Source organism: Sorex araneus, chromosome 4, assembly GCF_027595985.1.
Source record: "Sorex araneus isolate mSorAra2 chromosome 4, mSorAra2.pri, whole genome shotgun sequence".
Taxonomy (NCBI): Eukaryota; Metazoa; Chordata; class Mammalia; order Eulipotyphla; family Soricidae; genus Sorex; species Sorex araneus.
In genome coordinates this window covers 125514288-125539203 of record NC_073305.1, presented here as the reverse complement: position 1 = coordinate 125539203, position 24916 = coordinate 125514288, and the positions used below count along the sequence as shown (strand labels likewise).

The 24916-nt window shown below is 38.8% G+C and overlaps 1 protein-coding gene across 4 annotated transcripts in view; it reads left to right on the top strand.

The window, feature by feature from the left end:
* The window catches only part of FBXL4 (F-box and leucine rich repeat protein 4), a 69263-nt gene extending 67223 nt beyond the window's left edge, over positions 1 to 2040 (top strand). For 3 of the 4 annotated variants that reach the window (XM_004605683.3, XM_055137042.1, XM_055137041.1), the window contains one exon: positions 153 to 2039. In XM_004605683.3, coding sequence (XP_004605740.1) covers positions 153 to 316 — 164 coding nt within the window. In that variant the 3' untranslated portion in view covers positions 317 to 2039. Of the gene's footprint in view, positions 1 to 152 lie in introns of all 4 variants that reach the window. The other variant, XM_055137043.1, reaches the window with a different exon arrangement.
* Positions 2041 to 24916: the final 22876 nt, after the last annotated feature.

Below are 24916 nucleotides of genomic sequence, written 5' to 3'. Positions count from 1 at the left end.
TTGAAGACTTCAGATATATATAATAGCTTTCATATTTTTAACTGTTAAAAGACAATTTAATTTTCAATATATTTCAAGAAATAGTAAAGAATTCTTTTACCAAGATCTTAAGTAAATGTTATACTGATTTTTTGTCTCTTTTTAAAAACCAGGAACAAGAATGGTAAGTCCTGCATCCTTGAGAAAACTCCTGGAATCCTGCAAAGATCTCTCCTTACTCGACGTGTCCTTCTGTTCACAGATTGATAATAGAGCTTTGCTGGAGTTCAATATGAACTTTCCAAAAGTGTTCATAAAAAAGAGTTTTACTCAGTGACTTAATCTACATTCTACAATAAAAATTAATGTGCTTTGTGGGGTCCCATTTGGGAGGTGATTTTTGTCTTGTTTAATCCCATTAAGACGTGTATGTCCCATTAAGATATTTTTTGATTCTAAAGAAAAATATAAAATTGTCTATTAATAAATAAAGTAAACATGTAAAGAAATGTTTTCACAAAACAATAACAATAAGCACTTTTCTTCAAGTGTGAGTGGCTGCTATTATTTTTATTTTTTGTTAATCAGTGTATTATGCTTTAGTCAGTATTTATGTGTTTAATAACAGTAAAACGTGGAAGCATTTGAACTTATTTTAAAGAAACAGTAAACAAAGTATGATATTTATGCAAAATAAAATTAATTTTTCACACCTCCGTGTAAAGGTACTTCTTTAATAAGTCTGTGTTTTATTTGGTATGTACAAAATTGACTGAATTAGGGAGTCTTACTTGTCATCTCCTAAGATGATTCTTAAAGTGGTACTTCCATCCGTTTGAAAATTTTTAGTTTTTCCACTTTCCTTTTGGTATATTTATCTTTTTCTATTACTGTATTATAATGTAAAATTATACCACCATCAAAAACAGGATATGAACTGCTATACACAGTACTGCTGCTGTTGAGGAGATGCCTGAAAGTTTTGAGGGGAAAACTCTAAGATGTCTGAATTATGTGTGGATTTTATTCCTTTTTTTCCCCTCTGTGCCCCGGTAGGTAGTTTTTTCTAACTAAAAATCAAATATAATGGAAAAAAAAAAGTAAACACTGGTTTGATAGAGTGTGAATTCATTTCATTCTACTGCTAGGAAAGTCGACACCATTTTGTGTCATAAAAAGAATAGCAAGTGCTGGAGTGATAGCACAGCGGGGAGGGCGTTTGCCTTGCATGTGGCCGACCCAGGTTCAATCCCCAGTATCCCTTATGGTCCCCTGAGTACTGCCAGGAGTAATTCCTGAGTGCAGAGCCAGGAGTAACCCTGTGCATTGTTGGCTGTGACCCAAAAAGAAAAAAAAAAAGAATAGCAATCCAAGTGTATGGTGTCAAATGTGTTCTTTCATACAGGTTGAAATGTTAATTCAGGCATCAGTAGGTCCCCCAGTTATGGCAGCCAATTGCCATATGTGACTATTTAATATTATTTTACACATAAGTTAAAAACTCCACTCCTCGGTTGTACTAGCTAAATTTCAAGTTCAATAAACATCATAGGGCTGGGGAGATCATACAGTACTTAAGGTGTTTGCCTTGCACGTGCCTAACCTGGCATCCCATATAGTCTCCTGAAAACTGCCAGGAGTAATTCCTGAATGCAGGTGTGCCCCCCAAAAAAAGAAGAGTTCAGTAAACACCTAATGTAAGCGATTGTCATGCTGGATTTCTCTACTTTCAGATTTCTTTAAGATATAGTCATTTGAGAAAATGCAGATTTAGTTTAAAAATAGCACAGTTCAAGGGCCAGAGAGTTGTCTTGCCATCCATTGCCTTGCTTGCAGCCGACCCTGACCCTGGTTTTATCTTTGGCACCAGAGCACGTCCAAGGAGTAGTCCCCAAACACAAAAGCAGTTTATATATGTATGTAAATGTATGAAAGTATATATTTAAATGTGTTGTATGTAGTACTGTCTTCCCATTGTTCATCGATTTCCTCAAACGGATACCAGTAACGTCTCCGTTGTGAGACTTTTTGTTGTTGTTGTTTTTGCTTTTTGGGTCATACCTGGCGATACACAGGGGTTACTCCTGGCTCTGCACTCAGGAATTACCCTGGCGGTGCTCAGGGGACCATATGGGATGCTGGGAATCGAACCTGGGTCGGCCGCGTGCAAAGCAAACACCCTATCCGCTGTGCTATTGCTCCAGCCCCATTGTGAGACTGTTTCTGGCATATCGAATATGCTACCTGGAGCTTGTCAGGCTCTGCCATGCGGGTGGGATACTCTAGGTAGCTTGCCAGGCTCTCTGAGAGGGACAGAAGAATTGAACCCGGGTGGGCTGTGTGCAAAGCAAACGCCCTACCAGCTGTGCCATCGCTCCAGTATATACATATATAAAATGAAAATTTTTAATTATGTACTGTTTACTTTTTATTTATTTATTTATTTGCTTTTTGGGTCACACCCAGCGATGCTCAGGGGTTACTCCTGGCTTTGCACTCAGGAATTACTCCTGGTGGTGCTTGGGGGACCATATGGGATGCCGGGGATCGAACCCGGGTCGGCCGCGTGCAAGGCAAATGCCCTACCCACTGTGCTATGGCTCCGGCCCCACTTTTTAGTTTTATAACAAAAATTTTAATAGACCATTACATAGTTATATAATTTCAAAATTTTTCATAGTACAGTATCATGGTTGTATACTTGCAGTGCGGCTGCACCCTGCCCAGCATCAGAGTGCTAGGATCCCCGTAGCCCTGCCCATCCTTAGCAGCCTGAGATCCCCCGCGTACTTTAGTGTTATGTATAGGAAAGCGTTTCCCCTTCAAATTTCCTAGACGAGGGCAATTTTTACATCTGACAAGTGGTAGGTAATCAGTGAATATTTATTGAATGAAAACAAACATATTGAGTTAAGTTGCTGTGTGGGAGGGCAAATCAGGATCCCTGACAAAAGAGAACAACTGAAGAAGTAAAGTGAAAATCACCATTGACATTTCCAGTTCAATAACAGAAGATTAAATCAAATATATTTCACAGAGTACCTGCTGAAGAATAGAGTAAATAACCAAAGGTTTTCAGTCACATTTTCACAAGCTTTGTAAACTTGATCAACATAGTTTGTTTTTTTTTGACACACATATTTTCACCGTGACCACTATGTAATACATCTGAACAGACTCTGCTCTCAGATGAACTGACTTGTTTTCTTCCTAAGAGATAGTGCTCCCTATAACTGTTCCAGGCAAACTATCCATAGAAATGGATATCAGTCATCACCACCCTGGCACTGACTCATCAAATAAACACCGTTAACAAGGCAGTATCAGCAACATCTGTTGACTCATCAAGTGCCAAGGAAAACCACTCAGAATCGTTTACCTTGGTTTCTTTTATTGGCTACTGCTGTTGTTCCCAATATTTTCAATTCTTCAAGCAATTGTTCTTGCCAAAAGACTGATTTAATAGTCTCAAGCAAGTGTACTTTGGACGTGTTTCTTCAGTATGGATCAAAAACAATTTAATTAACTCACCAATGGTAACAGGCTTTCCTTGTTTGCTTGAAAAATGAACCACTCAGAAACCTCCTTCAGGTTCAGCTTTATTCTTATTTTTCTAAAGATATGCAGCTGTGGGGGGCTGGAGAGATGTTCAGTGATAAGGTGTACAATGATGGGGACCTGGTTCAACCACCAGCACCACATATAACCCCGTGAGCCCAGCCAGGAGTGATCCCTGATCACAGAGCCAAGGAGCAGGAGTGAGTCTGAGCATTGCCAGATGTGGGCCATAAAAAAAAAAGAAAGAAAAATTGGCTGTGGTGAGATACATTGTTTCAGATTTTCTTGTTTTCATGGTTACTGCATTCCTAAGTACTGTAATAAGTGCTTAAGTTGATAACTACATAGATACAATTTTTTCAAACTAACTAGTATTCTTGCACATTGGACACAATGCCATTTCGTTTGATAAAATAATTATACCTACTGTGCTATGCTTCAAATACATGACACTTGATGTCTACCTTTCTCTCTGTTCCAACATTAGGGGTATGAACTTGTAATGAAAAATTTTTTTAATATTAGGGAGTGACAATAGGTGACATTCAAAATGCTGGTAGTTATAACTGCGTCACTGCAATTTATAAAGTGTCATTCTGAAGTACAAAATGATGAAAGCAAAATAATGAGTAAGTCTTTTGCACAATGCAGCTCTGTCACTGTAATTGGAAGCAACCATATAAATATAAACAAGTGAATGCAGAGGCATTATAATAAGTCTGAATGTTTTCAGTTGAATTTAATGTTTATGTCACAAAATATTATTTAGGGGCTGGAGAGAGAATACAGGGATTAGGTGCTTGCCTTGCTTGCAGCCGATCTGGCTCAGTTCCCGACACTGCATGGTCCTGCATGGTCCTTGAGCAGCACCAGAATTGGTCTCTGAGCGCAGAGCCAGGAATAAGCACTGGTCACAGCTCTGTTTGGCCCCCCAACCTCTCTCTCTCTCTCTCTCTCTCTCTATATATATATATATATATATATATATATCACTATATATATAGATATATTTATATATAATATATTTAACTTTTTTTGTTTGCTTTTTGGGTCACACCTGGCGATGCACAGGGGTTACTCCTGGTTCGTGCACACAGAAATTACTCCTGGCAGTGCTCAGGGGACCATATGGGATACTGGGAATCGAACCCGGGTCAGCCTCGTGCAAGGCAAACGCCCTATCCGCTGTGCTATCACTCCAGCCCTTATATTTAACTTATAACCCTTAAAAAATGTAAACACCATTTTTGAGGGACAGGATGGATTTTGCTTATGGGCTAAATTTGTGACTCATTGTATGGTAAATTCTAATAAGTTGGTACCTAGGTTTGCCCATTCCTTATTTTATAAATTGCCTCAATCTTTATCTTTTCCTTTTTTTGTTGTTTGGGGGCCATATCTAACACTGGGTCTGTGCTCAGGGGTCACTCCTGTCAGGGTTCACGGGACCAGGGTTGGCTGTATGAAAGGCAAGTTCCCTACCACTGTACTATCACTCAGGTGCAAAACACTTTTCATAATCATTACGATTTTAAAATTAAGAATAGTGTATTTTTGGCTAAGAAAAATCAAAATATCCACCTTAGAATTTTAGATTTTCTGTTCTCGCAAATATATGACAAAAATTGTTCATGAGATGATTTGATAGACATACCATTATAGAAAAAAATCACATTAAAGTTAATGTCTTTAGTTTCAGTTATCAGTTTTGTTGTTGTTTATTTTTTATTTTTTTAATTTTAATGAATCATCGTGAGACACATTTACAGACTTACAGACTTTCATGATTGCATTTCAGTCAAACAATGTTCAAGTACTTATTCCTCCACCGGTGCCCATTCTCCACCTCCAATGTTCCCAGTATTCCTCCCCCCACACCTATTATCAGTTTTTTGTGTGTGGAAAATATATACACACCCAGAATGATATTTCTGATTTGTGTGTTAATGGTTTCTTTATGAAATAAATTATGTAAACTGCTCGTTAAAAATAGCACAGCGGGTAGGGCATTTGCCTTGCACTCGGCCAACCTGGATCCTATTCATCCGTCCTTCTTGGAGAGCCCGGCAAGCTACCTAGAGTATCCCGCCCCCATGGCAGAGCCTGGCAAGCTACCTGTGGCATGTTCGATATGCCAAAAACAGTAACAACAAGTCTCACAATGGAGACGTTACTGGTGCCCTCGAGCAAATCGATGACCAACGGGACCACAGTGCTACAATGCTACTCATTAAAAATTGGAACCAAATGATCCATTATTGTTAGTGTTGCTGACTTATTTTTATGTTAGCAATATAGTAAGGTAAATTATCTTCCTAGTGACTCAGTTTCTGAAAAAATCTTCTCAATTTAAATTGCTCATTAAAAAACACAAGAGAGCCAGAGATGTAGCTCAAAGGGCTGGTGTGTATGTTTTGCATGCAGGAGTCCCAGGTTCAATCCCCGGCACCACATAATCCCTCAAGCACCACCAGGAGCGGAGTGAGCCCCAAGTAATGTTCCAGGACTGGCTCCCTGAGAGCCACCAAAAAGCTCATTATTATATTGCAGAATACTTAGAAGTTAATATCTTTCCTCCATTCTAGAGTGATTAGATTTTAGTCACTATATAACAAAGAAAAGCTGACTTTTTTTTTTTTTGCAGTGGTGTTTATTTTTGGTGTTTCCGAGGAACTGATTAGAGACCGAAAACTCATATTTGCAAATATAACAATACTAAGGAAAATACATTTGGTCACTGTGTATTAATAATATTTTTCATATTTTTTTTCTTTGAGGGATTAAATAATTCCTTTTACTGACAGTACTTTTTATTTTCAAAACCATTTATCACACATTTTTTGACACTGCATTTAGTTTCTCATTCATTTTGGTACATTTAACATAGCTACTTCAGAAGAACTTTTCTTTCTAGCTACTATGAATATCCTGTCAGTGACCTTTAACAGAACATTAGCTGTTAACAGAAATCTACTCTAGGACTCTCGCTTCCCATTCGCAGCTTAGTTCTGTAGTGGTACATTGATGTCAATAAGGAAATATCATGACAATTGGTAGCAGTGGCTACAAGTCAAAATGGAAAAGAAATTTCTTGAATCAGGAGTATGATTTATTATATATTTTTATAAATATGGATGGAGGTATTAATAGTTTCTCTTTGGCACAAGAGAAAGTAAGTTTAAGATTTGGGTTTCTAAATCTGGGTTTTGGATTAAATTTTTGTATACACAAATAATATTTGATGACATTTCAGAAGAAAATTATATTAAAATTGACAATCCCAGAGGAAAACATTTTATACCATATTTAGGAAATTAATAGTCTTAACTATAAAATTTTTAAGTGCACATGTTCGAACAAAAAAAACAGATGATCAGTAAATCAAGTAGATTTGCACCAGTTAAAATAACAGCTACAAATGAGAATCTGTATAAACATCTGAGATGTTTATTTGTATAAACTTGCTATTTGATGTCTAATGATTTTTATTGTTTGTATTATTTTGCATTTTGGAATGATACGATAGTTTGAGTATCTCATTAGCTCACTTTCAAAGCTGATCATCTGAGCACACAGCTGAATATAATGGAAGGTTTGGGTAAATGGCTTTGTGTCACAGCCTCTGAAATTAGATGAGGAGAAGCTCAGAGGATGAACCATGATCTATGTGTTGAACACTAACAGTCTGTCTTTATGCTGTGATATGATATTAACTCAGTTGCATTTCAAGCTCTAAATTATAAAGCTTTCTAATTAATCTGTAAACTACATTCACATTGTTATTTACTTCTTTGTACTTTCTCAGTAATTTCCCCCAATAAAATTAATTTACCTAAAGCTTGTTGGGTTTGTTACTTAAAGTCTAAGACGGTTTCCCGCTTTGACTTAGAAGGTGTCAGGTATTTATTTATTTGTGGAATCCATTTTCTTAATTACTGATTATCTCCTGAATGGTTCCACAGTTTTTGGTTATGCCTAGATTATGCCTGGTGATCTAGAAAAGAATGACTAACACAAGATAAGACACATTCAACCATCCATTTCAACAATGGCATCTATTAATAACAAATAGATATTGACACACAGATGAGATATAGATTGGGCAAAGAAGTGCTATAGAATGTATATGAAAAGCTAAGAGCAATTTTCAGAAGTTTATGTCCCAAGAAAAGTTTCTATGGTGGAGTATGCATGGGGACCATGGATTCAACAAAGCTTTTTTCACTGTGAAACCTCGGTCCTTTAATATGCCAATGGTTATTGTGTTTGTGGGATGAGTTAGATTTGCAATATTTTCCTATTTTCTATGGAATACTTGACCACATTTCTTCTTTTTTTTTTTCCTTTTTGGGTCACACTCGGCGATGCTCAGGGGTGGCTCCTGAGTCTGCACTCAGGAATTACTCCTGGTGGTGCTCCCGGGACCATATGGGATGCTGGGAATCGAACCTGGTCGGTCATGTGCAAGGCAAACACCCTACCTGCTGTACCGTCACTCTTGTCCACATTCCCTGGAAGTTTTATTTTCATAAGAGCTCCGTGGAAAATGCTGCAAAACAACTTTTTGTGTTTTATTATTATAAACAGTACCCACTCCAGTAGATTTTCACACCCTTGCTAAAGACTATAAGTAGGGGGCTGGAGCGATAGGTCAGCGGGGAGGGCATTTGCCTTGCACACAGCCGACCCAAGTTCTATTCCCAGCATCCCACATGGTCCCCTGAGCACCGCCAGGGTAATTCCTGAGTGCAGAGCCAGGAGTGGCCCCTGTGCATTCACCGGGTGTGACCCCCAAAAAAGAAAAAAAAAAAAAAGACTATAAGAATATTTGTTTCTGTATCGCTGTATCACTGTCATCAACTGCTCATCGATTTGCTCGAGCGGGCACCAGTAATGTCTCCAGTGTGAGACTTGTTACTGTTTTTGGCATATCGAATACGCCATGGGTAGCTTGCCAAGCTCTGCCTTTCAGGCAAGATACTCTCGGTAGCTTGCCAGGCTCTCCAAGAGGGGCGGGGAGGAATCTAACCCGGGTTGGCTGCGTGGAAGGCAACCACCCTACCTGCTGAGCTATTGCTCCAGCTTAATATTTGTTTCCAATAAAAATATTTTTAGGAGTAGGAAGTTGAAATATACTTTGGTGATAAAATTTTAAAATTATTTCTAAACATGATCACTTTTTGTTTTGGCTCATATTTCTATCTTTGGGCTGGAGTGATAGCACAGCGGGTAGGACGTTTGCCTTTCACACATCCGACCCAGGTTCGATTTCTCTGTCTGTCTCGGAGATCCCAGTAAGCTACCGAGAGTATCCTGCCCTTACAGCAGAGCCTGGCAAGCTATCCATGGAGTATTCAGTATGCCAAAAACAGTAACAAGTCTCACAATGGAGACGTTACTGGTGCCCGCTCGAGCAAATTGATGAACAACAGGAAGACAGTGCGACAGTGCAATTTCTGTCTTTACTTTCTTTCATTTAAAAAACTTTAGGGTCAGAGCAATAGTACAGCAGCTAGGCACTTGCCTTGCATACAACTGACCTGGGTTCAATCCCCTGCATCCCATATGGCACCCTGCCAGAGCACAGAGTCAGGAGTAAGCCCTGAACACAGGCAAGCGTTCAACCCTAAATAAATAAATAAATAAAGTTAAAAAGTTTAGAACATGTTTGCTTCTGATGGCCTAAAATTCTGTGAAATATGAATCATAGTGGAATCATTGGGAGTAGTTAAAATAAAAACTGCCCTAGTATCTGATGATTTGTAATATTTGTACATAGAATTTCACTGTCAAGTTTGTTTAATATTTATATTTAATATTAATGTAATATTTATATGTTAATATCCATATTTGGGGGGGTTGGTTTTGGCTCTGTACCAGGAAGTTCTCAGGGTTTACTCCTGGCTCTGTGCCCAGGGATGACTCTTGGTAGGGCTGATGGGGTCATCATGGAGTGCCAGGGATCAAAACCAGGCCTTCTTCGAGCAAGTCAAGCACCCTACCCACTGTTCTGTTGCTCTAAAATCTAAAACATTTGTGACTCCTGATAATCTGATGTATTTGTAAAGTTGAAATACCCCGAGTTCCCCTCAGCATTTATCAGCATTGTATCTGGCTATGTGTATCTCTACAGAGAAGAGAGACCCAATCAGGCTATCAGACAATGGTTCTACTTCCCCCAGACTCCCATCTGCTTTCCCTTCGGTGTGTGCTCCTTGCCAGGATCGAGGATCTCGTTTCCTGTTCTGCTTACATCAGTTTTGCTAGGGCCTAGAATCTGGGCAGAAGTGTTCTAGAGCCTCATCAGGTCTCATTTCCGAAATGCCTTTGGCCCTCCCTAAGTCCTGTAACAAGTCACTAGCATAATTTTCAACTCCATGTTTAAATCCTTCCTATTTCTAAATCTGTCATTTTTTTAAAATGCTCTGAGCATTTAAAAGAGTAATTTTTCTTTTTCTCATTTTGGGGGAGAGGGTAAAGGGGTTTGAGGTATTGTTTGGGCTACTTCCTGTCGTGCTCTGGGCCAATCCCTGCTCTCTGGCAACTACACAGTCCTGGGGATTGAACACAGACAGCCCTTCTGCAAACAATGCATGTGCTCTGCCCTTTGAACTCTCTCCAGCCTCCAAATGGTTACATTTCAGTGGTAAAACTACCTAGTATCTCGGTAAATGTTTGGTGACCAACTCTCTGATGGGGCTTAAAGACCTATTTTTTAGTACTTTCCAATTTTTATCATATAAAAATTCAATCTATCTGATTTCAAGCTATCAAATAATAAATATACCTCCAAAGCTTTGTTGGGATAAGATGCTGACACTTTGCTCACTAGTGTCAGATGAAGTTATTAAACACTGACTGCAGCTTCTGGAAAATAGGCATAATAAACTAGGGTTTTAAAAAATAAATAAAAATAAACTAGAGTTAATTTTCTTTCAGAGGTGGTATTGTGGTATCTGCAGTTGAGTGATCTTTCTCAATCTATGGAGTTTTTCCTCATCACCAAATACATTAAAAGAATAAGATTAAAATAAAGTTTTCTAAACTAATATCCAAGAATCATAGGAGCATTAAGAATATTATAAGGAAAAGCCCTGGAAATCTTGTACAAGGAAAAACAACTTTTGCTTTTTCTTAAGCTGACTGCTCATATAAATTTTGTTCATAAATTTAGAGCTTTGTGTCTGTGGGATTGTAATTTTTTAAAAAGTCTTCTATATATCCATGGACTTAGAGAATTATATCCCCAGATATATTGTGACATTTCCCTTCTGCATGTTGGTACAATTTCACATTATGAAATTGTCATATAGATTAATTATACCTGTTTTCCAAATACAAATGACCATAACTCAAATATGTACATATCACATACCAAACTCTAAGCTGCATAAAAAGCATTCTGTCACTAATGTGTATGCAGACACATTGATAAGATATTTGCACATTTTTATAACTAAGATTTTAAATTTGGGAATCTCAGGGTTCTTACATTTGTTTCTCAAGTACAAGACTTTGAGTCTAGAGTTGGGAGTGTTTATGCCATTCATATTTATTAGGCTACAATGAATATCAATCTCAAAAAAATTGTAGTGGTTTCCAGTACCATATGTCTCACTTGTTTGGCAAATTAGCTCATATGGGTGGGTTGCTATGGCTGCCCTCTGGCGTATGGTTCAGAGTTAAATTTGCTCAATCTAGGACCCAGGCTGAGCTAGAAGTTTGGAGTGTGCTGATTCTAGCTGCAGAGGGAACTGATACAAGACACCTGGAAGCAATGTGGGATACCTTTAAAGTATGTAAGTGGATATACTACTCATCAAGCCTGTTCAATTATGTTCGCCAAAATAGGTCATGTAGCCAAGCAAGATCACTCTTCCATCATAAGACAGAGCCAAAGGTATTGGGAACTAGTAATTCTGCATAATACTAATACTCCATGTACTGCAATATACCACAAACAATTGGGCTCACTATGAGTATCCAGAATTTGTCCGATTAACATGAAAAAAAAACTCACTTTAAAAAAAAAATGTGTGTATGGTGATGTTTGTCTTAGATTAAAAAATTTTAGAAGGATCCTCACTCGTTGTAGTTTATTATTTGGGGAAAAGAGAAAAAAAGATTTTCCCAACTATCTCTCATCACCTAATTCTGTAGAAAATTTCAAAAATGAAAAGCCAATAGAAATGTTGCTAGATAATTGGTGCAGTGATGGAAACACTGTGGGGAGCAGGCGTCATGAGGAGGCCGTAGCTTTACTCGGCTACACAGGCTGTTGGTTAACTCTCCAGACTTCCAATTTCCTTAACTGTAAAATAAGAAACTTGTTCCACAAACTTCCTGAGGTCATTCTGACTGTGAAGTTCATTCTAATGCATTTTTATTGTCATCTAATTAACAAGGCATACCTTTCCACAATTGTTACTATGGTTAATCTCATTGTTTTTCTGAGAAGTATGCCATGGCAATGGAATTTTAACTTTCTTTTATTTATATCTCACTCTGCTCAAAGATGGATTTGAGATATAGTAATAGACTACAATACTGTTTATATCTTAATATTCCAGCTAACACTTGTCTATTACTCTGAGATGGTTTAAGCATCTTCAAAAATAAGAATCATCTGGAAGCTCACTTAAAATGTAAATGCCAGGCTGAGGAGCTAGCTTCCATGGTCAAACACATGCCTGGCATCTGCAATGGCCTCACCCAGCTCTCTGGCATGCCCTCGCCAGTGCTGCTATGTGCCCTGTGTACCCTCAGCACTCCTCACTGTAGCCTCTTTTTTTAAAAAAAATGTAAATTTTTAGGCCTCAAAGTCTTGGAAATTCTGAAGCTTCATAGAACCCGGGAAAATATATTTTATTTTATTTTATTTTTCCTCAGCTTCTTACCTTTATTTAATTTTTAAAAAGTTAATTTTAAAATGTTTTGTTTAAACCTACCGCAAGCATTATCCTCAATGGGGAAAAACTAAAGTCCTTCCCACTAAGATCAGGGACAAGACAAGTTACCCACTCTCACGGCTTCTGTTCAATATAGTACTGGAAGTACTTGCAATAGTGGTTAGGCAAGAAAAAGATATTAAGGGCAGCCAGATAGGAAAGGGAGAAATCAAGTTCTCACTATTAACTGATGATATGATACTACCAAGAAATTCCTAAAAACAATGGACTTGCACAGTAAATTTGCAGGCTATAAAATCAATACCCAAAGTCCATGGCTTTCCTATACACAAATAAGGAGACAGAGGAAAGTGACATGAACAAAGCAATCCTGTTCACAATCATGCCACAGAAAATCAAATACCTCAGAATCAGCTTAACCAAGGAGGTAAAAGGCCTGTACAAAGAAAACTACAAAACGCTACTCGAAGAAACAAAAGAGGTCATGAGGAAATGGAAACATATCACCTGCTCATGGATTGGGAGAATTAACATTGTCAAAATGGCAATACTCCCCAAAGCATTATACAGATTCAATGCGATCCCTATAAGGATACCCATGACATTCTTCAACGAATTAGATAAAATATTCCTGAAATTCATATGAAACAACAAACCCCCACAAATAGCTAAGCAATTCTTGGGAGAAAGAAGATGGGAGGCATCACCCTCCCCAACTTCAAACTACTACAAAGCAGTAACAGTTAAAACAGCATGGTACTGGGACAAAGGCAAAGCCAGAGACCAATGGAACAGGGTGGAATATCCTTACACACAACCCCAAAGGTATGAACATCTAATCTTTGATAAGGGAGCAAGAAACGTGAAGTGGAGCAAGGAAAGCCTCTTTAACAAATGGTGCTGGCATAACTGGACAACCACATGCAAAAAAAGTACTTAGACCTCGACCTAATACTATGCACAGAAGTTAGAGCAAAATGGATTAAAGACCTCAACGTCAGACCAGAATCCATTAGGTACATTGATGACAAGGTCGGCAAAACACTCCACAATATTGAAGCTAAAGGTGTCTTCAAAGATGACACACCACTGACCAACCAAGTGGAAACAGAGATAAACAAATGGGACTATATTAAACTAAGAAGCTTCTGCACCTCAAAAGATACAGTGACCAAAATACAACGACAACCTACAGAGTGGGAAAGGATATTCACCCAATATCTATCTGATAAGGGGTTGATATTAAGGATATATAAGGCACTGGTTGAACTCTACAAGAGGAAAACATCCAACCCCATCAGAAAATGGGGCGAAGAAATGAACAGAAACTTTCTCAAGGAAGAAATACGAATGGCCAAAAGGCACATGAAAAAATGCTCTTCATCACTAATCATCAGGGAGATGCAGATAAAAACAAGTATGAGATTTCACCTCACACCACAGAGACTGGCCCATATCCAAAAGAATAAAAGCAACTGGAGTTGTCATGAATGTGGAGAGAAAGGGACTCTCCTTCACTGCTGGTGGGAATGCTGACTGGTTCAGCCCTTTTGGAAAACTTTTCAAAAAATTAGAAATTGAGCTCCCATTTGACCCAGCAATACCACTTCTGAAAATATATCCTGGAGAGGCAAAAAATTATCATTGAAATGACATCTGCAATTGTATGTTCATTGCAGCACTGTTTACAATAGCCAGAATCTGGAAAAAACCCGAGTGCCTGAGAACAGATGACTGGTTAAAGAAACTTTGGTACATCTACACAATGGAATACTATGCAGTGGTTAGAAAAGATGAAGTCATGAAATTTGCATACTAGTGGATCAATACGAAAAGTATCATGGTAAGTGAAATGAGTCAGAGAGAGACAGATAGAAAGATTACACTCATCTGTGGAATATAAAGCAACAGGATGGAATATAAAGCAGCTAACACCCAAGAATAGTCAAGATAAGTACCAGGAGGTTTGTTCCATGGCTGGGAAGCTGGCCGCACATGCTGGGGAATAGGGCATCCCAAATAGAGAAGGGAACACCAAGTAAAGGGGATTTGGAGGATCTGCTCGGGATGGGAGATGAGGGCTGAAAATAGACTGTAGACCGAACATGATGGCCACTCAATACCTCTATTGCAAACCACAACACCCAAAAGCAGAGAGAGAGCAAAAGGGAATGCCCTGCCACAGAGGTGGGGTGTGTGTGTGTGTGTTGGTGAGGTGGATGGGGTGGGGGTGGTGGGAGGGATACTGGGATCATTGGTGGTGGAGAATGGGCACTAGTGGTGGGATGGGTACTTGATCATTGTACAATTGAAATGCAGGCACGAAGGTTTGTAAATCTACAACTGTACCTCATGGTGTTTCACTAATAAAAAATTTTAAAAAATAAAATAAATTAAATGTTTTGTTTAATCACTGTGAATTAGGGTTCTACATAATTTAGTTTCAGGTATACAGTTTCAGGTATACAGGTATTCAGGTATACCCATCCCTTTACCGTGTTCACTGCCCTCCACCAGTGTCTCAGATTTCTTACCTGCCCACCAGTAAGAAAACTACATTTTAAATAAACACCTAAGAAACACAAACTAGACTAAGAACAAGCACTATCAATTGTTTTGCTAAGAATAAAAAGCCTCCACATCCTGGGATACTTTATGTTCAGTATACTTTTATTAAAAATAGTTATTATTACCATGTTTCTCAGTTATATATTCTTTGGCAGGGGTGTGATGGGAGGTTGGGGGGAGGAGGGCATGAGTCCTTCCAAGCAGTGATCAGGAAACCTGGGGCCAAAGCAGTCAACTGGCTTGAGTTACTAGAACTCAAGAATATGGTGCTGATTGGGCCTTGAGGTACCAAATACCATCAAGGTTTAACCCAGTGGTTCTTAGGGGCAGTCAGCGTTGCATCCGGAGATTCTCAGAGAACCATGTAGTATTTGGGATCAAATCTACATCAGCAGCATGCAAACATGCACTTTACCCTGTGCTATCATTTCTCTGGTCCCTGTTTGGTGTTTGTATTTTGTTTTCATGAATTTGTTTTTTTTTTTATTATTGCATTTCATATAATAGAACTCTGAGTGGTGGGATTGAATGCATGTATAAAGTTTACAAGTGTAGAAACCAAAGTATCTTATTCCTTTGATGTAAAAGTGCTTTGATTTGTATTAACATTCTCTAAATGTATACAGAGTAGAACCATCTCAGAATGAAATGCAATGTTAGACCTACTGTTGGATTATTAGATTCCATTTTCCTGTCTCTTAGTTTACTGACACGCTTATCTCATAACCAGGCTACTTCTATTAAAACATGTTTAAATGATGTCCTTTCCTGCTTAAAATTCTTTAAAATAAAAATCAAAGCCCTTATCCTGGCTACCACTTTAATCCTGGCTACCTCCTAGCTCTCTCTTTCTTGGGTCTCTGCTTACCTGCTGCCCACACGGAGAGGCCGTTATTTGGGTGGTTACCCAAAGTACAATAGCATATTTCCTTCCATCCATCAATCACTAGTCTGTACCTTGTCATAGTTTTGCTTGTAGCACTCATGATCTGTTGACTAAACATTTAATGTTCTTTAGGTTAAGCTCTATAAGCACTGTCAGGACTTTCAGGTCTCTGCAATGTCTCCAGGGCTTTAAATAATACCATACACATAGTAGGTCATCAATGAATATTTGTTGAACAAAGTTTGCTGATTATTGATGGTCTTGTCTGGTTCAGATAGAAAATGAGTCTCCTGGGCTGGGATGATAGTACAGTGGGTAGGGTGCTTGTTTTGCACACAGCTGACCAGGTTCGATCACTGGCACTCCATACGTAACCCTTGAAAACAGAGCCAGGAGTGTTCCCTGGACATAGCTGGTCCTTCCCCCAACCTACTCCCCCAAAGAAAACAAGACCCAAGTGTTATGTTTTTAAAGGCTCAAGGCAATATTTTTATTTGTTTGTTTTTAATTTTTTTATATTGGATCACTGTGAGATAAACCCTTACAAAGCTGTTCATGATTAGGTTTCAGTCATACAGTGTCCCAACACCCATCCCTCCACCAGTGTACATTTCCAGCACCAATGGCACCAGGCCTCAGTTCCCCCTCCCCCCGCCCGTCACTCTCCTCTCTCTCTCACTTCCCCCCAGCCTGCCTCTATGGCAGGCAATTTTCCTCTCTCTCTCTCTCTCTCTCTCTCTCTCTCTCTCTCTCTCTCTCTCTCTCTTTCTTTCTCTCTCTCTCTCTCTCTCTCTCTCTTCCCCTCTACCTCTCCCCATCTTGTGAGCATTATAGTTTGCAATACAGATACCAAAAGGTTATCATGTATATCCTTTTAACTACTTTCAACACTCAGTCCTTGTCCAGCACGATTATTTCCGACTATCTCAAGGCAAAATTTTTAAAAGCAATTTTATTTTCCCTTTGATTTCTCTCAGGATTCTGTCATCCTTTTTGCCAAGTTTCTTCTTTCCATCTTTTTCTAATCTGTTTTCAAATTATGTGTGCTAGCTTATTTTGAATTATGGCAATTTAAAATTGATATTGCATTTCAACAAGTTTTAATTATTGAATCAAAACTTGAAACTCCAGCAATGAATTCTCATTTACGTTCTCATAAAATGAGAATTTTTATTTACATTCTCATAAAACTGAACACTTACCTGCATGTAACACATGCATGTGATAGGTAGTTAAGCTGCTAAAAACCATCAAGTTTGCCTGTGACAACTAGAAATCTTGACTAAGTAATTAAAAGTGTAATTTATTCTTCAGTGTCCTCTGTACTGAGTTTTCTTGTTTTTGTTTTTTGGGCCACACCCAAAGGTGTGCAGAAATTACTTCCAGCTTTGTGTTCAGGGATCAATCCTGGCAGGACTCAAGAGGTGCTGGGGATCAAACCTCTGGGTAAACCGCATGCAAGGCAAGCACTCCACTTGCTATACTATCTTTCAAGTGTCCAGTAGAGGTGTTACCATAAAAATATGCCCATGCTTTATTAATAAACAAATATTTTTGGAATTTTGCTTATTTATGATCTTGATATGCAGGATATATAAATTAAATATTTATTAGTGCAACATTTTTATAAATTCCACAAGTTAACATATTACTAATATGCAGTGAAATGTTATTAATTTTTATATAATGCCAATAATGATAACTAATTTCTTGTAAAATCACTGTCATCACTGTCATTCCGTTGTTCATCGATTTGCTCGAGCGGGCACCAGTAAAGTCTCCATTGTGAGACTTGTTGTTACTGTTTTTGGCATATTGAATACGCCATGGGTAGCTTGCCAGGCTTTGATGTGACATAATATTTGCAGATTGAATACTACTAGTAAGAGAATAATCGAATGTAAATATGTTGGGTACTATATTTATCAAATCAACTGCAAATGCTATTGGGCCACATGAAAAACAAGTACAAAGTTAAAGGATATATTGTCAGAAACTTTTGCGAGACAGTGGAACTCTGTAGAATACTTTATAAAACAACATACAATACATTAAAGTATAGTTTTTGCTAGCAAATTGATACCAGAAAAAAAAGCAATTTTTTAAAAGTTCTTTCAAGGGCAAAAGATAATGGATGATTTTATAGTTTGCATCTGGACTAACTCTATTAGCATCATTAGTAGTAATGTATTCCAGAAGCCATTCAATGTAATTATGCAGATAATATTTTTTCGTTAAGAATGTTGTGGAATTTCAAATAAGTACATTTTTAGATGAAATATTTTAATCTTCTAAGAGTAGTTTTCTAGAAAGGTTGATTATCTCAACAGTAAGACATATGGAAACTGTAGGTGAAGCGACAAATAATCTTCACTTTAACAATTCACTTAAACACTAATATAACTATTTAAGTATCTAAGTCAAGACAGAAGAAAAAAAACCAAAAAACTCTCCAGATCCCCTTACTTTTAGGTCTTAGTTTAGAAATGTGTGAAAAATCATCACTGTATATTGATTTAAAGTATGTTGATAATTATAGTAGAGACCTCTTATTTGTCTTCATTCCTTTCTGCTTTCCTTTCCTATTCAGCTCTTCTTGAACCTAGAATTTCTTTGGTAAAACAACTCTCAAACCCTCAAGATAAAGGCTGGAGTAATAATGCAGTGGGTAGGGCATTTACCTTGCATACGGCCAACCCGGGTTTGGTCCCTGGCATCCCAGATGGTTCCCTGAGCCCTACTAGGAGAGATCCCTGGGATCCAGAAGTAAGCCCTGAGCACAGTCAGGTGTGACCCAAAAAAGGGAGAGACGGGGGAGGAGGGAGAGAGAAAGAGAGACACCCTTAGTCACTCACAAACATGAAAACATGCATATTTTGAATTTACTAACTGTTTAAAAAAAAAGACAAGTCACAATACTAATTCTGGATTCAGGTGGAACTCAGAAAAGTTCCTTGCAGTACAGGATAGAAGCCTAATGGAATCCATCAAGTCAGTGTCTAGTCTCCAGAATAAATTAACCTGCCAGGAGATGAAAGCCAAGCTCAGTTCTACTGATGCTGAGTACTCAAGATAAAGTCAGTCAAGGTGTTTTATGTTGCATGAGCCAATAAAGTCTCTTTTACTTGCTTGTTTTTGATTGTTTATTAACCCTATTTGGTTTTTGTTGCAGCTATTTGCAAATGAATGGATTCTGAGTCATACACTGCTACTTTGAAGAAAATAGTTTCATAAACAACTCCTCCTCCAACCCATCCTATAAACAGCAAGTTCTCTTAGTCTGATCCAGATGTTCCCTTAGGGGAATACTATCTCCTCTTCTGCTGAAACATGTCATCTTTTCATTTTATCAAACATTCTCCAACTAAGAATTCTAATCAGGGCAGTTTATGTATAATATTCATATACTTTTTTCTAAAATGTGTACATATTTGTATACTTATATTATAAACTCCCTTTGGAAATTATAGATAATACTGTATAAGAGAGATGGAGTGATAGCACAGCAGAAGGGCGTTTGCCTTGCACGTGGCCAACCCATGTTCGATTCCTCCGCCCCTTTCGGAGAGCCTGGCAAGCTACCAAGAGTATCGCGCCCGCATGGCAGAGCCTGGCAAGCTACCCGTGGCGTATTCGATATGCCAAAAACAGTAACAATAAGTCTCACAATGAGAGACATTACTGGTGCGTGCTCCAGCAAATCGATGAGCAACAGTATCACAGTGACAGTGACAGTGACTGTATAAGAGTAGTTCAGTTTCCCCCACTCACTGAGCACTAAATATAGTGTCATTTTGGACAATGACAAATGAAAATAAATGGTTGGACTCTGATGACAGAACTGGGATTACTAGGAGGATTTGTGGAGTAGGAAGAGATCAGAGCACTACAAGTGACATAAGGACAGTGGTCTAAGGTTTTAGGCACCCTGGTGATGGGGGCGATCCAGTAACTTTCACACCTAAAGAATTAACACTATTGTAAACCATGTTACCTTAATTATAGTGACACTAAAGAAAATAATCTTTTTTCTTAAAATGTAAAGTCTTAAATTCACACTGTACATACTTCAAAGGATTGTGAATGGATGCAAGTGGACCCCAGGAACTTTTAAATATTGACCTTTGAGCCAGAGAGATAGGTTAATGGGCTCAGTGCATGATTTGACTACTGGAGACATGGATTTTATTTGTAGCATCATATTTTCCTCTGAGTACAGACCAAGGAGTAGTCCCTGAGCACTCCTGGGTGTGCCCCAAACACAAATGACTAAAAATGAATTATTATTGTGTTTATTATGCTGCAAACTGGTGACAATTTCCTTCTGTGAACACATGCATATGAATTCCCCTTACAGTGCAAATATGTCAAACCCATAACACAAACCCTTTCTTTAAGTTATTTATTGAAGCACTGTAATCAGCTCAAAATGTATGACTCAAAACTAAAACAAATTTCGTATTTTTCATGATTCTGTGGACTTGTTTTGTTTTCGTTTTTGGCAAATCTGTTATTGCCTGAACTCAATTCAGCTGCATTTAGCTTTCTGATCTGGTGGGCTAGTATTTGTCTGGGTTGATCTGGTTTGGCTGAGGCACCTCCTCTGTCTCTCCTTTTCCTCAGTGGTTCTCGGCACAAATACAAGTCACAAGGTATTAAAACTTAGCCTTGCAATTTATGTAGAGTTTCTTCTTCTATGGCTGAGTTTTTTTGATCAAAATAATGACCAATCCATCTTCCATTTTTAGTAGGACTGATGCAGGAGGTGGGGGTAGGGGGGCTTGCCACTGGGGCTGGATAGTACAGTGCACATGACCAACCAGGTTCCATCCCTGACACCTCAAGTCCTGCCAGGAGTGATCCCTGAGCATAGCTCTGAGCACAGCCACATGTAGCCTCAAAATAAAAAGATAAACAAAATGTACAACACTAAAAACTCTACCACTGACAACAGGAGTGGCAAGATCTCACTGTAGAAAGTGTATAAGATAGGGACTATTATTATTATTATTACCATAACCATCACTAGAGACCTTATCTCAATATTTTAAATTATAATTGGATAAAGAAACAAATATATCTTCTTGTTTCCAGATCCTCTTGATTCACCGGTAAAATTCAATCTGAACTTGGTATTCAAAATGAAAAATAAAGATTTGTATCAGGAAGTAAATATTTCTAATGTAGCAATACCAGGACATATAGTATTATAGGCATACATAGGTACAAATGTTTTCTTTGCCTTAAAAGCAAACAAATTTCATAACTTGTAAAATACGTAGAATTTGCTCTTATTGAAAAACACAGCACATAAACATTGTTATTCTATGCTCCAAATTTTGAAAACATAACTGAGAAGAAACAAAATATTTGAAACCAAAATATTACACTATGCAACTCTGAAAACTGTAGCAGTATATCCAAGATACCTCAATTTTGTATATATTTTTCTATGAAGTATAGTTTATTAAATAGTTTTATATAATTTGTATAAAGTTTAAAGCATAAAAATCACTTTATGAATAAAAATGTGTTTAAAAAAAAACCAAGAGTTGGGGAGATGACTCAAAGGGTTGGAGGTCCTAAGTTATGCCTCATGGCATGCGTGAGGTCCTAAGTTAAATCCCCAGTACTGCATGGGCCCTGGTTGTTGTAGCCATCAGTTGGGGTGGGCCTGGTGGTTCTGAGCATTACTTGTGGGTATCACTGGGGGTGGCTCTCAGCACCCCTGAGCAATGCTTAGGAGGTCCTACAAAATAATACAAGTAAATTCTATTAACAGTCAATAACAAACTTAGGATGGTTATCGCCAATGGTGGTAAAAGGACTAGATGATCATCTCAGATTCATAGCTAGGGGCTAGGAGGGCATTATGTATCTTCAGTGTCTTATTTTGAAATATTATAATAGGCATGCAGATATTTGTTATATTTTCTCTGAGGTATTTCTATAAAGCATGATTATGAATTGTGTCCTTTACATTTATCATCTGATTAAAGACATAATTCAAATCTACGATACTTGAAACTCAGAAACATTTTGATTGTTTTCTGTCATGTTGCCTCACTATACAGATAATGCTGATAATTTAGTCCCCATGCCGTATCATTTTGCAGTTCCCTTTACTGCTCTTTCAAATGAATCACGGTCATGACAGACAGAGAAGCAGGTAGCATTAGGCAGCCTCCACCACTCACAGTAGTCCTGATTTGGAACTGAATCCAATTACTTGCAGCTAAAAGGTTTTTTACATGGTGCATTTTGTATGTCTACTTAAGTTTTCTTCGTTTTCTTTGTTTGGAGACCACACCGGGCAGTGCCCAGCTTCTAGATCTGCACTCAGAGGTCACTCCTGCTGGGGCTCCAGGGACGCCGTGAGATGCTGAATCAAATCCCTGAAAGGCAAGAGTCCTACCCACTGTAGTACGTCTACTTCTCTTAAAATAAACTTTGAGTATGTCCACTTTTTTAGTTGTTTTTTGTTTGTTTTTGAGCCATACCTGGCAATGCTCAGTGGTTACTCCTGGCTCTGTGCTCAGGAGTCACTCCTGACTCCTTGCAGTGCTCAGAGGACCATATGGGGTGTCATGGATCAAACCCAGGTCTGCTGCATGCAAGAAAAATTTCATTAATAAACCATGGTTAAAATTTTTTTCTAAAAATTATTGCAACTTTTCTCATCCTCACCCCCTACTCTGTCCTAAAATTATTGATTTCTAGCAAAGATTTTCAGGAGAAAAGTTATTTCCTGAATGGAAGAGGGCTTCCAAGAAAAATAAGTCAAGGTCTTCTGGTTAGCTTGATTTTATATAGGAACTGAAAAATAGAACCAATGTAACTTGACTATCTGACACACAAGTGAGGAAGAGAAATTATATGGGAGCTACGCATGCTCTGTCTTTAAACCAGGCAATCTCAGGTACTTTCTACTATATTCAGGGGAATATTGACATACTTGAATTCCACTGGCTTCTATTCAAATTGCCTTCCTTTCTACCTGGCTCAAAGTAATCCAGAATACCCTGCCTATCTTTTGAAGGCAGAACATCTTAAAGAAGGGCTTTTGCTCTTCAATTTGGGAGCAGTAATAAACGTAAATAAATATATTATCTCCAGATATATTTTTATTAAATTCAATTAATTGATTTGGGGTGGGGGGTGAAGTCAGACCCGGTGGTACTCAGGGATTACTTCTGGCTCTGCACTCAGGGATCATTCCTGGCAGGGCTCTAGGGACCAAATGCAGTGCCAGGGATCAAATCAAATCAGCCACCTGCAAGGTAAGCACCAACCGTACTATCTCTTCATCCCCTCTAATCTCCAAATTAAATGCTCATAGTTTAACAAGTCAAATGTTAAATCAGGAAAGTTCAGTGACTGTCTAAATTTCTTTACAATAGATGCCTCTGTTTAACTGACTTGGATACAAGTAATGTTTGAGTGAAAATATATGGTAAGAGATACAGGAGAAAGAAGAGATTGTTCACGCAGGGCTCTTTCTGGGCAGTTACAAGCTGCCTGACTGCAGTCCTGCTGTAAAGGTTTCTGGGCACCATGGAGAGCGCCTGCTACCTATGAAAAATGTGTGTGGCCTTGGATTTCAATTCATTTTCTCTTCCTTCATATTCTCTCCAGCTCTGTTTCAGAAAATACCACCCAGGAAAAGGCCTAGCATATTATGTGACACGGGCTTAATAAAATATGAAACAAAAACTCCCGAATTCAAATCAAGCTGATTTAACTAGGAGAGATAGTTTCTGTAAATAGATGTAAGTTGCTGTAAAACCTGATCCCGGTGGCCTTCTGATTCTGTGCAGTGGGAGGGGTTGGTGAAATCGGAATCTAGAATATGTAAGAACAACACCATTTCTGCACTTCTCCTTTGTTTCCGTTTCTCCCTTCTTTTGCTTTGTGGCCATATCCGGGGGTTCTCAGGGCTTACTCCTGACTCTGAGCTCAGAAATTGTTCCTGGTAGAGAACAGGGGGCCACCTGTGGTCCCTGATATGGGGTGTGGGTCAGTTGCATGGGGGACAAGCACCTTACCCACTGTACTATCTCACCAGCTCCCACTCCTGTTATTATAAATCCACCATTTCCCCTCAAATGCAACCAGGATTCAACATTCCTTACCTCTCCCTTTGAGCCTCTGCTGCAAAAATTGCCTGTCTTTCTCAGAGTTCTCTTAACACATTGAGTCAGGACTACTCTGGCAGACTCCTAGCTAATCTCCCCGTGATTCATCCTCATCCCTCTAGGATCTATGCAGTGCCCTGCAAGAGCTCTGTGCCTTTTTGAAGCATTATTTCCATCGGATCACTCCTCTACAATGGCTCTTAATTGCTTTTTAAATCTAATTAGAACTTCTTCGAGACCTTCCACCAATTAACTGTATGCACAGGCTCTCTGAGCAGCTCTGCCTTGCACCGGAGGCCAGCCCTTGTTCTTCGGCCCAGCACACGGAACCTGTTCATCCTTTGCCTTCTCCTGCTTCCTTGCACCTCGCATGGTGCCAGCTGCCTCCTCTAACCTGGTTTCTTCATTGGTTTCATTGTCTGCCCAACTTTACTCCTCCCTCTATGATTGCCGAGTTACCTATATCTTACTACTCTGGTTATTTGAACTAAGTATGCTAATGGATTTAGTTTGGGTCTTGAATGTGTGTTCATGTGCCTGCTTTAGCAATGCCTTGTTGCAGGAAGTAGTGCCCATGCCCCTTGGTTCAGGGTCTCCAGCATGTGGCAGGTAGGGCTTTCCCCACAACTAAATGAAGGTGCTTGGAGTTTGCAGTCCTTGGCTTTGGAGAGGCATGATCACAGACAATCTTGGGGTTGTCCCTCTTCTTCCCCTGCCCCTGCTGGCCTGGTCAGGTCCCCCAGGGGTGGGGGTGGCAGCCTCTAAGGTTCCTCTATCCCCACCTCGTGCAGTGGGACAGAGGGAAGTTCAGGGCTTTTAGCTATTCTGAAGAAAACCACCCAGGCTTGGAATGATGACCAGGGTGGGGACGAGGTGGCTTC